We start from the raw sequence: 14,374 nt of genomic DNA, 5'->3' as shown, positions 1-14,374 counted from the left end.
ATTATGGAAAGAGCCTAAATGTCCATCAACTGACGAATGGATAAAGATATTGTGGTTTATATACACAATAGAATACTACTTGACAATGAGAAAGAATGAAATATGGCCTTTTGCAGCAACGTGATGGAACTAGAGAGTGTTATGCTAAGTGAAATAAGTCATAAAGAGAAAGACAGATACCATATGTTTTCACTCTTATGTGGATCCTGAGAAACTTAACAGAAGTCCATGGAGGAGGGGAAGAGACAAAAAAGAGGTTAGAGAGGGAGAGAGCCAGAGCATAAGAGACTCTTAAAAATTGAGAAAAAACTGAGGGCTGGTGGGGGGTAGGAGGGAGGGGACGGTGGGTGATGGGTATTGAGGAAGGCAACTTTTGGGATGAACACTGGGTGTTGTATGGAAAAACAATTTGACAATAAATTTCCAATTTAAAAAAATGGTGGATTGGAAAAAAAGAGAATAAATGCTTGTATTATATCAGGAAAGAGACCCGGGTACACGGATTATATTGTCAGCCCAATGTTCAAGAGAGGCCATAACACCTCATGAAAGGAGGCTTTCACAAGAAAGAACAGAGACATTTGATGGAAGGAATGAAACATTTTTATTGAGAATAAGGGATTTGCCCAAATGTGGGATGTTCAGATCCTCACCACAGTCACGTCACAGAACCCATATTAAGGGAGTAAGCCAACACTTTTTGGAAAACTGTTAGATGATACTCAATAGCCTCAATTCGCAAGATAACATGCCACAAATGTTACTGGAGATCAAATCTTCTATGACACATGAAGTGTTCCCGATATATAAATCTTGGGGTATAGATCCTTGAATGAGTCTTCTCTTAAGACGTGTCATTTCAGAAGCAAGTGGGGTTTGGACAGTGATGTTCTAGCAGCAAGAGGAATAACATCTTCTATAGGAAAGTGGCTGGTAGCCACAGAAGTTGGAGCCATAGCCATAGCCACAGCCATATCTGCTGCCATAGCCACAGCCATATCCTGAGCCATAGCCACAGCCATAACGGAGGCCATAACCACAGCCATAATAGGGACCCCGTCCACAGCCATAGCCATATCCGCAGCCATAGTCACAGGAGTTGCCGTAGTTGCAACACATCTTGCCAAGAGAAGAGAATTCACGTGGGTTGTGAGAGGATGTGGTGAAGTGCATGTCTTCTACTTGCTTTGGACCCTTATATACTGTCAGTAATTAGCAGAGCATGTCACTCATCCCCTGACTTACCCAACAAATATGTAAGCAACTGTGATGTGCCAGTCATTGTCAACAATCAACAATGTCTTGGGCAACGTGAGCTCATTATTGAGGAGACTCAAGGTTTATTAAAAACAGCATGTTATTTCATTCTGCCAAAAAACATTTCTCGGTAGAATCATGGACTCTAAGTAAAACCAAACTCCATGTTCACAATCTCCAATCATTTAACAAGAAGGCTGAGGGGATTTTAGGATAATTTTCTCCTTCTTGATCTCTCCACACTTGTAAAACATCTACCTCTGTCCATAAGGAAAGAAAAATTCATCTCCTTTCTAGAATCATTGCAAGATTTTACCAGGCTTCTTGCACCCACATACCTGCTGCAGATACCTACTGGCTCTGTGTGGTAAAACCTAGGATGATGCCCATTTCAGGACACAGAATAGCCCTCAACATCATTGAAATGCCTCATGTCAAATGTCAAAAGTGCTGAGATCGAGAAACCTACCTTTGTAGCCTCACATCTATAAATGAGATTCTCTCTTTACTAGTGTCTAAGACCAAATATTCCCTTTCTTCTCAACTAAACTGAAACTCCAACCTTTCACTCACCAGACATACAGTGGGGGGGAAGGGGGAATATTGTTTGTTTGTTTGTTTGTTTGTGATGTTTTTGCTTAATTCACTGTCTAGGTCACTATGTTCATATCCAGGCAGAATCCAAAATTTAAATTACTTTTCACTGTGACAACTATGAAATCCTAGTTGGAATCGAGTACAAATTCAGGTATCATTTCTTCTACTCCACACTCAAATTTCAGCACCAAGAAATGAGTGTCATCCAGTCCTTTATTGAATGACTTCCACAGGGATTTTAATAAAACTGCTGATTTCCTTTTCAGAGAAGTTTCATTATAAGATATTTTTCCTCCGGTTGAGAATATTTCCTACTGTTTTTTTTTTCTAACACTGCTTATGGGTTATCTGATCACTCCACTATGCTTCGTCCCTAACAACAAATACAACACATATATCCCCTTACAAATGTTCTTTACCTTTAATTTTCCTACTTTTCCATCAATATTGAAATTCAAAACCACAAATTCCAATGCATGAGTTCCCTGGAATAGACATGATACTTTTTAAACAGCCACTCTCTGGTCACAATGCCCAGAAACTATTGAAAAACACTTCCTATCTTTATTGCCTTATTTCTATACACTTCCATAAAGAGCTCGGGACACTGATGTTTAATGGCAGAAAAAGATCTTTTCTTCTGTGTGTCCTTGAATCATCGGTTAGTTCTAAGCATAGTGCCTGGCACATAATCTCAACTCAATATTTCTGCCAATAACAAATAGACACATTAAAACAAAACCATGTTCAAACATTGGTATCACTTAGAATCTATAAGAATGTGGATATAGGTCATAATGTTCTCAATTCATTCAAGCCGAAAGTTCCAAATGTTCATGGCTAAAACAGTCACAAATTTCACCTTTGGAAGATATCTGTTAGTTTTCAAAGTTATTTCTCCAGATATACAAGTTATCTCACATGCCTAATAAATGGTAAACCCTTTACTAGAAATAGAATGTATGAGATAGGTGCCTAATGAATACTATTCTGCCTTCTTTCAGGTAGTGTTCAATGAAAACGAACCTAATGAAACCATAAGTTCTATGTTCAACAAACTGTAATGAGTGGAATTGACTCTCCCTGTGTATACAATTTTCTCACCTCTGATTTATCCAGAACACAGTCAGTCCCCAGAAATGACTTACAGAGGTTCCATCTGTGAGAATTGTCCAGCTCTTGAAAGAACATCTCTTTCCTCGTCAGTAAGACACATTATATCCTCGGTGTAGTTTCCCTCCAGGACTGACCTTGATGGCAGAGCCATCTTCCCTGGAATTGGCCATGTGGTGGAGTCTCCAGGACCAAGGGTTCTCAGACCCAGACTTTGTGCAGTGACCCTTGTCATGGAGATGAGACATTGAGTCTTTTATTCTGCTGGTTGAAATTGTGTGAAAGACAATTTTTGTTGTAGGATCTAAATGTTAGAGGTCTGTAAAGGCACATGAGAGAAGCACACTGAAATCAGAATCCATCAAAGTAGTACGCATTCAAACTCAGAAAATCAACCGGAACTACTAATCTCATTTTATATCTGCCCCATTAGAGAGCCCATTTAAGGCACTAGCCATTGTTCTTTTGCATTAAAAACTGGGACACCACTGATCATACCCAAAACTTCATGATTTTCTCTTTCCCCTTTACAACTGTCTTTATAGTATTTTCTTGAAAGTAACATCAGTTCATTTGACACAAAATGTCAAAAAACCTCCTTCAATTAATTCTCCAGAGCTTAAACCTGCACTCTCTTCCCAAGGATGCTATTTTATTCGCACCATAGGAATTATCTCTCTAAATTTATCTGATTAATCCTTCTTCTTTTTTTTTTTTTTATTAACCTACTAGAATGGAACCACTCTGAGAGCAAGAAATTCACCTATAATTTTTCTACTGAGGCTTCAGGGCGTGTGACAGTTGCCTATCAAAAACATTCAAAACTATTTGGCAATTAATGGACTTAAATCAATTTACTGAAACTCCGTATATGCCAATAAATGTATTTGCACTTCCATAAAAATGCAGATGTTACAATACCACATTATTCTGTTGCGTCTCATTTCCTTAGTATTTTATATCTCAGCAGAGGCAGCTCCCAATTTCTCATTAATCCCAAAAATTCTCTCTTCAATTCCATTCATCCTTGAATCACTCATGCCATATTTCCTCCCTCTTGAGCTTGTGTCACAACTTCCCGAAGAGATGTTCTAACTCCTCCTCTTACCCTCCAGCCTTCAGCTCCAATCTAGATACAGTGTTATCTCAAGGACATACTCCTTACACAGTGTGATTTATGTTGAGGAGTTATGGATACAAGAAATAGGTGAAGACATTATCTCTGATGCACATAAGAGAAGAAATGCTTATATCTAGGAAGAGACCCAGGTTCATGAAATATATTGTTACCCAATTTTCAAAAGATAACATAAGACCTCAGAAAGGAGTCATTCACAAGCAAGAACACAAAGATTTGTTAGAAAAAAATGACACGTTTTTATTGAGAATAAGGGATTTGCCTAATTGTGGGATTTTAGATATGTTGCCAAAGTCTCAACAAAGAACCCAGATTAGGGAAGTAAAGACTAACATTTGGAAAATAGTCAGAGGATACCACATAACCTTCAGCCACAGGATGCCTTCATACAAATGCTAACTTGAGGTCACAAATTCCCGAAAGCATGCAATTTATTGGATATAGTAATCTTGGGGTATAAATCAATGAATCAGCCCTCCCTTAAGCCGTGCCACTTCAGAAGCAAATGTTTCTTGGACAGTGATGTTCTAGCAGCAAGAAGAATAACATCTTCTATACCAAAATGGCCGGTAGCCACAGCAACCAGAGCCATAGCCACAGCCACAGCCATAGCTGGTGCCATAGCCACAGCAGGAGCCGTATCCACACCCATATCCACAGCCATAGCCAGGTCCATAACTACAGCCATAATAGGGCCCATAGCCACAGCCATAGCCATATCCGCAGCCATAGCCACAGGAGTTGCCGTAGTTGCAACACATCTTGTCAAGAGAAGAGATTTCACGTGGGTTGCGAGAGGATGTGGTGAAATGTGTGTCTTCTACTAGCCTTGGACCTTTATATACTGTCAGTAATTGGCAGAACATACCATTCATCCCCTGACATACCCAACAAATATGTAAGCACTTCTGGTATGCCACTCACTGTCAACAATCAATAAAAGTCTTGGGAAAGTGACTTCATTCTGTTGGAGTCTCCAGTTATATTTAAAGAACAGCATTTTAATTGCTCTGCCAAAGAATTCTCCCAATAGAATCATGGGCCATATGTAAAACTGGTACCCACCTTCACAACTTACTGTCATTTAATTTACCTTATGTCTCATTGTTGAGGGACATTTAGGAAAATCTTGTCCTCTTGATCTCTCCTCTTTCCTAAGCTATCTACCTGTCCCCATAGGGAGGGAAATAACTCCCATCTCCTTTCTGGAATCATTGCAAATTTTTGCCTGCCTGCTCACACCCAGATACCTACTGCAGATACCTACTAGCTCCAAGTGTGATAAATGAGGGAAGATGCTCATTCCAGCCATCAGAACAAAGCCCAACAACACTGGAACTTCTGCTGTACAATGCCAATAGTGTTGAGATCTAGAAACCTTGGTTTGAATCTCACATCTCTATATTCTCTCTTTATTGGTGTCTAATTCCAAATACCTCCTTTTTTCTTAACTAAACACTTTATCCAATCATTCCATTACCAGACATGAAGTCAGAAAGAAAGGAAGGAAGGAAGGAAGGAAGGAAGGAAGGAAGGAAGGAAGGAATAAGAAAGAAAGAAAGAAAGAAAGAAAGAAAGAAAGAAAGAAAGAAGAAAAAAAGAAGAAAGAAAGATAGGAAGGAAGGAAGGAAGGAAGGAAGGAAGGAAGGAAGGAAGGAAGGGAGAAATAAAGGTGTCTCTGCTTTTTGTTTGCATGGTTGTTTCTTGGGATATTTCTGCTCTTCTTGATTGTCTATGCTTTACATCAATCACCATTTTATGAATCCAAAATTTGCATTACTTTTTACTGTGACAACTATAAAATCCAAGCTGTATGGGTGTATAAACTCAGGAAAATCATTCCATCTACTCCACGCTAAAATTTCCCATCAAAGAAATGTGGGACATCCAGTCTTTTCCTGAATGCTTTCAAACGGGAATTTCATAAAACTGCTGATTTCCTTTCCTGTGATCTTTCCTTAGTAGACATAATTCCTTCAGTTGACAGTATTTCCTACTACTTTTAGACTGGGGTATGTGATCCCTCTGCTGTGGTTCATCCCTTACAACAAATTTAAGGAAAATTTAAGGAAAATTAAAAGAAATTAAGGAAAATACCCACTTCAATTGTTCTTTAGCTTAATTTTCGCTATTTTTCTACCATTGTTGAAATTCACAACTATAAGCTCTAATGCACAAAATCCCTAGAATACACACTTTGCTTTCCTAACACCATCTTTCTTGTCACAATACTTCTGACCTATTGAAAAAGTTTTCTAGGTCTATTGCATTATTTCTAGTACCTTTCCATTCAGGTTTCTGAATACAGATGCATAGGGCAGGGAAAAAAAGTCTCTTATTCTGTGCACCCTTCTTTCCAGAGAAAGTACAGCCTCGCACATAATTTGAATTCCATCAGTATTTGTCCAATTAAAAAATGCATTAGAACAAAACCGTGTTCAAATGTTGGTGTGCCATTTAGAAGGTATAAAATAATTCAATATATTATCGCAATATTCTCATTCCATTCAACCCGAAAATCTCCAATATTCTTGGACTAAGAGAGTCTCAAATTTCACACCTTAATGATAGTTGTCTGGGGGTGCCAGGGTGGCTAGTTGGTTAAGTGTCCAACCTCAGCTCAGGTGATGATCTTACGGTTTGTGAGTTCGAGCCCCGTGTAGTGCTCTTTGCTGACAGCATGGAGACTGAAGCCTGATTCAGATTCTGTGTCTCTTTCTCACTCTGCCCCTCCCACACTGACACTCTGTCTCTCAAAAAAAATAAATAAATAAATGAAAAAAAATCCAAATAAATAAATGAATAAATAAATAAATAAATAAATAAATAAATAAGTTGTCTGTTTGTGAACACATTGTTCCATATGTTCTTCTATTCCTTATAAATAACCAGAACTTTACTAGATTGTAAATTATAATATACATGCCTAATTGATGATATTCTTCCCTCCTTCAGAAGCCTCAAAGACAAGGAACATAATGGAACAATGAATAGATTTTCAACAAACTGTAATTATTAGAATTCTTTTCCCTGTTGTAGGATGTACCCATCCTAGACTAACTCAGAGCACACTCAGTCATCACATCAGATTTAGAATATCCCATGTGTGATAATTCCATCCCTTGAGAGAAGGCTTAATTCTTCATCAGCAGGACACTTACTATACTGGGCATAGCCTCCATCCAGGGCTGACCTCGATGGCAAGGCCATCCTCCTTGGAATTTGACATGGTTTAGAGGCCCCTGGCTCTAGGATCCTCACACTCAGACTTTGTGCACTCACCTTTGCCATGCATATGAGTCAGTGATTGGTTATTCACTGCTGGTTGAATTTGAGTCTGAAATACATTTTCTATTGTAGGATCTAAAGGTGAGAGCTCTGGAATGGCACCTGAGGAAAGGACACTGAAGTCAGACCCCAACAAACGGAAGGTTCTCAAACTCAGAAAGGACTGGGCTTCTCATCCCATTCTTGTACACGCACCAGGGAAGACACTAAAGGACACCATTAAAGCCCTACTCCTTCCACTTTTCAACTGAAAATTGTGGCACCATTGATCATACCCAACACATAATGAATTCCTCTTCCCCTTTCTCCTTAGTACTGCCCTTTCTGGCCATTCTTTCAACTTGATCAGTTGGTTTGACACCAAACATCAAAGTACCACCCCGAATTATCTCTCCAATATTTAATGAACGTTCATTCTCTTCCCCAGGAAGCTGATTTATTCTCTCCAAGCAAATTATGTGTCTAAATTTGTCATAACTAATTTGTAACATATTTATTAACACCAACAAAATGTAAACACTCTGAGAGTAGGAAATTCATCTGCCATTTTTCTACTATGTATTCAATGTGTTGGATAGTTCTCTTTCAAACACATTCAAAAGGATTTGTCAATTAAGTGATTTAAATCAATTTCTTCAAACTCAATTTATGCCAACAAATATATGAGCAAATCCATTCAATTCAGATGATATGATACCACGCTTTGCTTCTAACGTACCCTTTCCTTGGTTCTTTACACTTCAGCGGAGGCAGCTTCCAATTTCTCATGAACACCAGAAACTCTCTCTTCCATCACATTCATTCTTTAAGTGATCAGGCCACACCCCCTTCCCCTTTGGCTTCTGTCACAACCTCCCAGGAGATGCCATCCCTCCTCGTCCTCGTCTTTTCCCTCCACATCCATTCTACCTACAGTGTGATTTCCAGTGCACAGTTCTGCAGTACTGTGCTAGAGATATGAAACATAGGTGGAGAAGACATTATATCGATGCATATAAGAGAAGAAATGCTTGTATGATATCAAGAAAGAGACCCGGGTACATGAAATATATTGTCAGTCCAATTTTCAAGAGAGGCCATAACACCTAGAGAAAGGAGGCTTTCTCAAGAGAGACTAGAGACATTTGATAGAAGGAATAAAACATTTTTATTGAGAATAAGGGATTTGCCCAAATGTGGGATGTTTGAATCCTTGCCACAGTCACAATACAGAATCCATATTAAGGGAGTAAGCCAACACTTTTTAGAAAACTGTTAGATGATACTCCATAGCCTCAAGCCACAAGATGCCATGCTACAAATGTTACTGGAGGTCAAATCTTCTATGACACATGCAATGTTCCGGATATATAAATCTTGGGGTATAGATCCTTGAACGAGCCTTCTCTTAAGGCGTGTCATTTCCGAAGCAAGTGGGGCTTGGACAGTGATGTTCTACCAGCAAGAGGAATAACATCTTCTATAGAAAAAGGGCCGGTAGCCACAGAAGTTGGAGCCATAGCCATAGCCACAGCCATATCTGGTGCCATAGCCACAGCAGGAGCCATAGCCACAGCCATAACGCAGGCCATAACCACAGCCATAATAGGGACCGCATCCACAGCCATAGCCATATCCACAGCCATAGCCACAGGAGTTGCCGTAGTTGCAACACATCTTGTCAAGAGAAGAGAATTCACGTGGGTTGTGAGAGGATGTGGTGAAGTACGTGTCTTCTACTTGCTTTGGACCCTTATATACTGTCAGTAATTAGCAGAGCATGTCACTCATCCCTGACTTACCCAACAAATATGTAAGCAACTGTGCTGTGCCAGTCACTGTCAACAATCAACAATGTCTTGGGCAACGTGAGCTCATTATTAAGGAGACTCCAGTTTTATTAAAGAAGAGCATTTTATTTCATTCTGCCAAAAAACATTTCTCGGTAGAATCATGGACTCTAAGTAAAACCAAAATCCATGTTCACAATCTCCAATTATTTAACAAGAAGGCTGAGGGGTTTTTAGGAAATATTTCTCCTTCTTGATCTCTCCACACTTGTAAAACATTTACCTCTGTCCATAAGGAAAGAAAAATTCATCTCCTTACTGGAATCATTGCAACATCTTACCAGGCTTCTTGCACCCACATACCTGCTGTAGATATCTAATGGCTCTGTGTGGTAAAAGCTAGGGATGATGCCCATTTCAGGACACAGAAAATCCCTCAACACCATTGAAGTGCCTCATGTCAAATGTCAAAAGTGCTGAGATCGAGAAACCTAGCTTTATAGCCTCACATCTATAAATTAGATTCTCTCTTTACTCGTGTCTATGTCCAAGGATTCCCCTCCTTCTCAAATAAACTGAAAGTCCAACCCTTTCATCACCATATATACGGTGGGGGGGGGGGGATGTTGTTTATTTGTTTGTGATGTTTTTGCTTATCTTCAATGTCCAGGTCACTATGTTCACATCCAGGCAGATTCCAAAATTTAAACTATTTTTCACTGTAACAACAATGAAATCCTAGGTGGAAACGAGTACAAATTCAGGTATCATTTCTTCTACTCCACACTCAAATTTTAACACCAAGAAATGAGAGTCATCCAGTCCTTTATTGAATGACTTCAACAGGGATTTAATCAAACTGCTGATTTCCTTTTCAGAGAAGTTTCATTTTTAGGTATTTTTCCTTTGGTTGAGAATATTTCTTACTGTTTTTTTTTTCTAATATTGCTTATGGGTTATCTGATCACTCCACTATGCTTCATCCCTAACAACAAATATAAAACATATATATCCCCTTACAAATGTTCTTTACCTTTAATTTTCCTACTTTTCCATCATTATTGAAATTCAAAACCATAAATTCCAATGCACAAGTTCCCTGAAATTGACATGATACTTTTTAAACACCCACTCTCTGCTCACAATGCCCGCAAACTATTGAAAAACACTTCCTAACTTTATTGCCTTATTTCTATACACTTCCATTAAAAGCTCGGGCACTGATGTTTAATGGCAAAAAAAAAAATCTTTTCTTCCGTGTGTCCTTGAATCATCGGTTAGTTCTAAGCATAGTGCCTGGCACATAATCTCAACTCAATATTTCTGCCAATAACAAACAGACACATTAAAACAAAACCATGTTCAAACGTTGGTATCACTTAGAATCTATAAGAATGTGGATATAGGTCATAATGTTCTCAATTCATTCAAGCCGAAAGTCTCAATGTTCATTGCTAAACCAGTCACAAATTTCACCTTTGGAAGATATCTGTTAGTTTTCAAAGTCATTTCTACAGATATACAAGTTATGTCATATGCCTAATAAATGATAAACTCTTTACTAGAAATAGAAAGTATGAGATACGTGCCTAATAAATACTATTCTGCCCTCTTTCAGGTAGCGTTCAATGAAAATGAACCTCCTGAAACCGTAAGTTCTATGTTCAACAAACTGTAATGATTGGAATTGACTCTCCCTGTGTATACAATTTTCTCACCTCTGATTTATCCAGAACACAGTCAGTCCCCAGAAATGACTTACAGATGTTCCATCTGTGAGACTTGTCCAGCTCTTGAAAGAACATCTCTTTCCTCGTCAGTAAGACACATTATATCCTGGGCGTAGTTTCCCTCCAGGACTGACCTTGATGGCAGAGCCATCTTCCTTGGAACTGGCCAAGTGGTGGAGTCTCCAGAACCAAGGTTCTCAGACCCAGAATTTGTGCAGTGACCCTTGCCATGGAGACGAGACAGGGAGTCTTTTATTCTGCTGGTTGAAATTGTGTCTGAAAGACAATTTTTGTTGTAGGATCTAAATGTTAGAGGTCTGTAAAGGCACATGAGAGAAGCACACTGAAATCAGAATCCAACAAAATAGTATGCACTCAAACTCAGAAAATCAACCGGAACTACTAATCTCATTTTATATCTGCCCCATTAGAGAGCCCATTTAAGGCACTAGCCATTGTTCTTTCGCACTAAATCTCGTGGCACCTATCATACCAAAACCTTATGTATTTCTCTTTCTACTTTACATTTACAACTGTCCTTTCTAGTATTGCTGGAAACTGACATCAGTTCATGTGACAGAAAATGTCAAAATACATCCTTGAACTAACTCTGCAATACTTCCATCTTCTCAAGGATGCTGTTTTATTCACACCATAGGAATTATCTCTCTAAATTTATCTGAATTAATTCTTCTTTTTTTTTTAACCTACTAGAATGAAACCATCTGACAGTAAGAAATTCACCTATAACTTTTCTACTGTGCCTTCAGAGTGTATGACAGTTGCCTTTCAAAAACATTCAAAACGATTTGGAAATTAATTGACTTAAATCAATTTACTGAAACTCCGTATATGCCAAAAAATGTATTTGCACTTCCATCAAAATGCAGATAATACAATATCATGTTTTTCTTTTGCTTCTCATTTCCTTAGTTTCTTACATCTCAACAGAGGCGGCTCCCAATTTCTCATTAATCCCAAAATTTCTCTCTTCAACCCCATTCATCCTCGAAGCACTCAGGCCATACTTCCTCCCCCTTGAGCTTGTGTCACAACTTCCCAAAGAGGTGTCCTAACTCTTCCTCTTACCCTTCCAGCCTTCAGCTCCATTTAGATACGGTGTTACCTCAAGGACATAGTTCTTACACAGTGTGATTTATGTTGAGGTGTTATGGATACAAGAAATAGGAGAAGACATTATCTCCGATGCACATAAGAGAAGAAAGGTTTATATTATATCTAGGAAGAGACCCAGGTTCATGGAATATATTGTTGCCCAAGTTTCAAAAGGTGCCATACACCTCAAAAAGGAGTCATTCATTAGCAAGAACACACAGATTAGTTAGAAAAAAAGTGAAACATTTTTATTGAGAATAAGGGATTTGCCTCACTGTGGGATTTTAGATATGTTGCCACAGTCTCAACAAAGAACCCAGATTAGGGAAGTGAAGACTAACATTTCGAAAGTAGTCAGAGGATACCACATAGCCTTCAGCCACAGGAAGCCTTCATACAAATGCTAACTAGAGGTCACAATTACAGAAAGCATGCAATTCATTGGATATAGAAATCTTGGGGTATAAATCAATGAATCAGCCCTCCCTTAAGCCGTGCCACTTCAGAAGCAAATGTGTCTTGGACAGTGATGTTCTAGCAGCAAGAAGAATAACATCTTCTATACCAAAATGGCCGGTAGCCACAGCAACCAGAGCCATAGCCACAGCCACAGCCATATCTGGTGCCATAGCCACAGTAGGAGCCGTATCCACACCCATATCCACAGCCATAGCCAGGTCCATAACTACAGCCATAATAGGGCCCATAGCCACACCCGTAGCCATATCCGCAGCCATAGCCACAAGAGTTGCCGCAGTTGCAACACATCTTGTCAAGAGAAGAGATTTCACGTGGGTTGCGAGAGGATGTGGTGAAATGTGTGTCTTCTACTAGCCTTGGACCTTTATATACTGTCAGTAATTGGCAGAACATACCATTCATCCCCTGACATACCCAACAAATATGTAAGCACTTCTGGTATGCCACTCAGTCAACAATCAATAAAAGTCTTGGGAAAGTGACTTCATTCTGTTGGAGTCTCCAGTTATATTTAAAGAACAGCATTTAATTTACTCTGCCAAAGAATCTCTCACTAGAATCATGTGCCATATGTAAAACTGGTACCCACCTTCACAACTTACTGTCATTTAATTTACCTTATGTATCATCGTGGAGGGACATTTAGGAAAATTTTGTCCTCTTGATATCTCCTCTTTCCTAAACTATCTACCTGTCCCCATAGGGAAAGAAATAACTCCCATCTCCCTTCTGGAATCATTGCAAATTTTTGCCTGCCTGCTCACACCCAGATACCTACTGCAGATACCTACTAGCTCCAAGTGTGATAAACAAGGGAAGATGCTCATTCCAGCCATCAGAACAAAGCCCAACAACACTGGAACTTCTGCTGTACAATGCCAATAGTGTTGACATCTAGAAACCTTGGTTTGTAACCTCACATCTATATATTCTCTCTTTATTGGTGTCTAATTCCAAATTCTTCCTTTTTTTCTCAACTAAACCCATTATTCAATCATTCCACTGCCAGACATAAACTCAAAAAGAAAACAAGGAAGGAAAGAAGAAAGGAAGGAAGGAAGGAAGGAAGGAAGGAAGGAAGGAAGGAAGGAATTAGAAAGAATGAAAGAAAGAAAGAGACAAAGAAATAGAGAAAGAAAGAAAGAAAGAAAGGAAGGAAGGAAGGAAGGAAGGAAGGAAGGAAGGAAGGAAGGAAGGAAGAAGAAAGGAAGAAAGGAAGAAAGGAAGGTGTCTCTGTTTTTTGTTTGTATGGTTGTTTCTTGGGATGTTTCTGCTCATATTCGTTGTCTACTCTTTACATCAATCACCATTTTATGAATCTGGCAGAATCCAAAATTTGTATTACTTTTTACTGTGACAACTCTAAAATCCAAGATGCAAGGGAGTACAAACTCAGGAAGATCATTCCTTCTACTCCACGCTAAAATTTCCCATCAAAGAAATGAGTGACATCCAGTCTTTTACTCAATGCTTTCACCTGGGATTTTCATAAATTGCTGATTTCCTTTCCTGTGATCTTTCCTTTCTTGACATTTTTCCTTCAGTTGACAGTATTTCCTATGACTTTTAGACTACTCTATCTAGTCACTCTGCTCTAATTCATCCCTTACCAGAAGTTTAAGGAAAATATACCCACTACAATTGTTCTTTGGCTTAATTTTCTCTACTTTTCTACCATTCTTGAAATTCACAGCTATAAACTCTAATGCACAAAATCCCTAGAATACACACTTGGCTTTTCTAACAACCCCTTTCTTGTCACAATACTCCTGAACTATTGGAAAAGTTTTCCAGCTTTCTTGCACTATTTCTTTTTTTTTTTTTTCCAACGTTTATTTATTTTTGGGACAGAGAGAGACAGAGCATGAACGGGGGAGGGGCAGAGA

The 14,374-nt window shown here is 38.9% G+C and overlaps 4 protein-coding genes across 4 annotated transcripts; all 4 read right to left on the bottom strand.

Annotated features, from left to right (window-relative positions):
- Positions 1 to 580: 580 nt before the first annotated feature.
- On the bottom strand, positions 581 to 1,155 carry LOC123610653 (keratin-associated protein 6-2-like). Its single transcript, XM_045501527.1, has one exon. The coding sequence runs from the start codon at positions 1,117 to 1,119 to the stop codon at positions 892 to 894; it is 228 nt and encodes a 75-aa protein (XP_045357483.1). The 5' UTR covers positions 1,120 to 1,155; the 3' UTR covers positions 581 to 891.
- Positions 1,156 to 4,320: 3,165 nt separating this feature from the next.
- LOC123610652 (keratin-associated protein 21-1-like) lies at positions 4,321 to 4,904 on the bottom strand. Its single transcript, XM_045501525.1, has one exon. The coding sequence runs from the start codon at positions 4,864 to 4,866 to the stop codon at positions 4,633 to 4,635; it is 234 nt and encodes a 77-aa protein (XP_045357481.1). The 5' UTR covers positions 4,867 to 4,904; the 3' UTR covers positions 4,321 to 4,632.
- A 3,617-nt stretch (positions 4,905 to 8,521) lies between these two features.
- Positions 8,522 to 9,087, bottom strand: LOC123610654 (keratin-associated protein 21-1-like). Its single transcript, XM_045501528.1, has one exon. The coding sequence runs from the start codon at positions 9,047 to 9,049 to the stop codon at positions 8,828 to 8,830; it is 222 nt and encodes a 73-aa protein (XP_045357484.1). The 5' UTR covers positions 9,050 to 9,087; the 3' UTR covers positions 8,522 to 8,827.
- Positions 9,088 to 12,233: 3,146 nt separating this feature from the next.
- On the bottom strand, positions 12,234 to 12,814 carry LOC123610651 (keratin-associated protein 21-1-like). Its single transcript, XM_045501524.1, has one exon. It carries the CDS (start codon positions 12,774 to 12,776, stop codon positions 12,543 to 12,545), a length of 234 nt encoding a protein of 77 aa, XP_045357480.1. The 5' UTR covers positions 12,777 to 12,814; the 3' UTR covers positions 12,234 to 12,542.
- Between the last annotated feature and the right edge of the window lie 1,560 nt (positions 12,815 to 14,374).

The sequence above is a fragment of the Leopardus geoffroyi genome, chromosome C2 (assembly GCF_018350155.1).
Source record: "Leopardus geoffroyi isolate Oge1 chromosome C2, O.geoffroyi_Oge1_pat1.0, whole genome shotgun sequence".
Taxonomy (NCBI): Eukaryota; Metazoa; Chordata; class Mammalia; order Carnivora; family Felidae; genus Leopardus; species Leopardus geoffroyi.
This window is presented reverse-complemented; position numbering and strand designations above follow the sequence as displayed.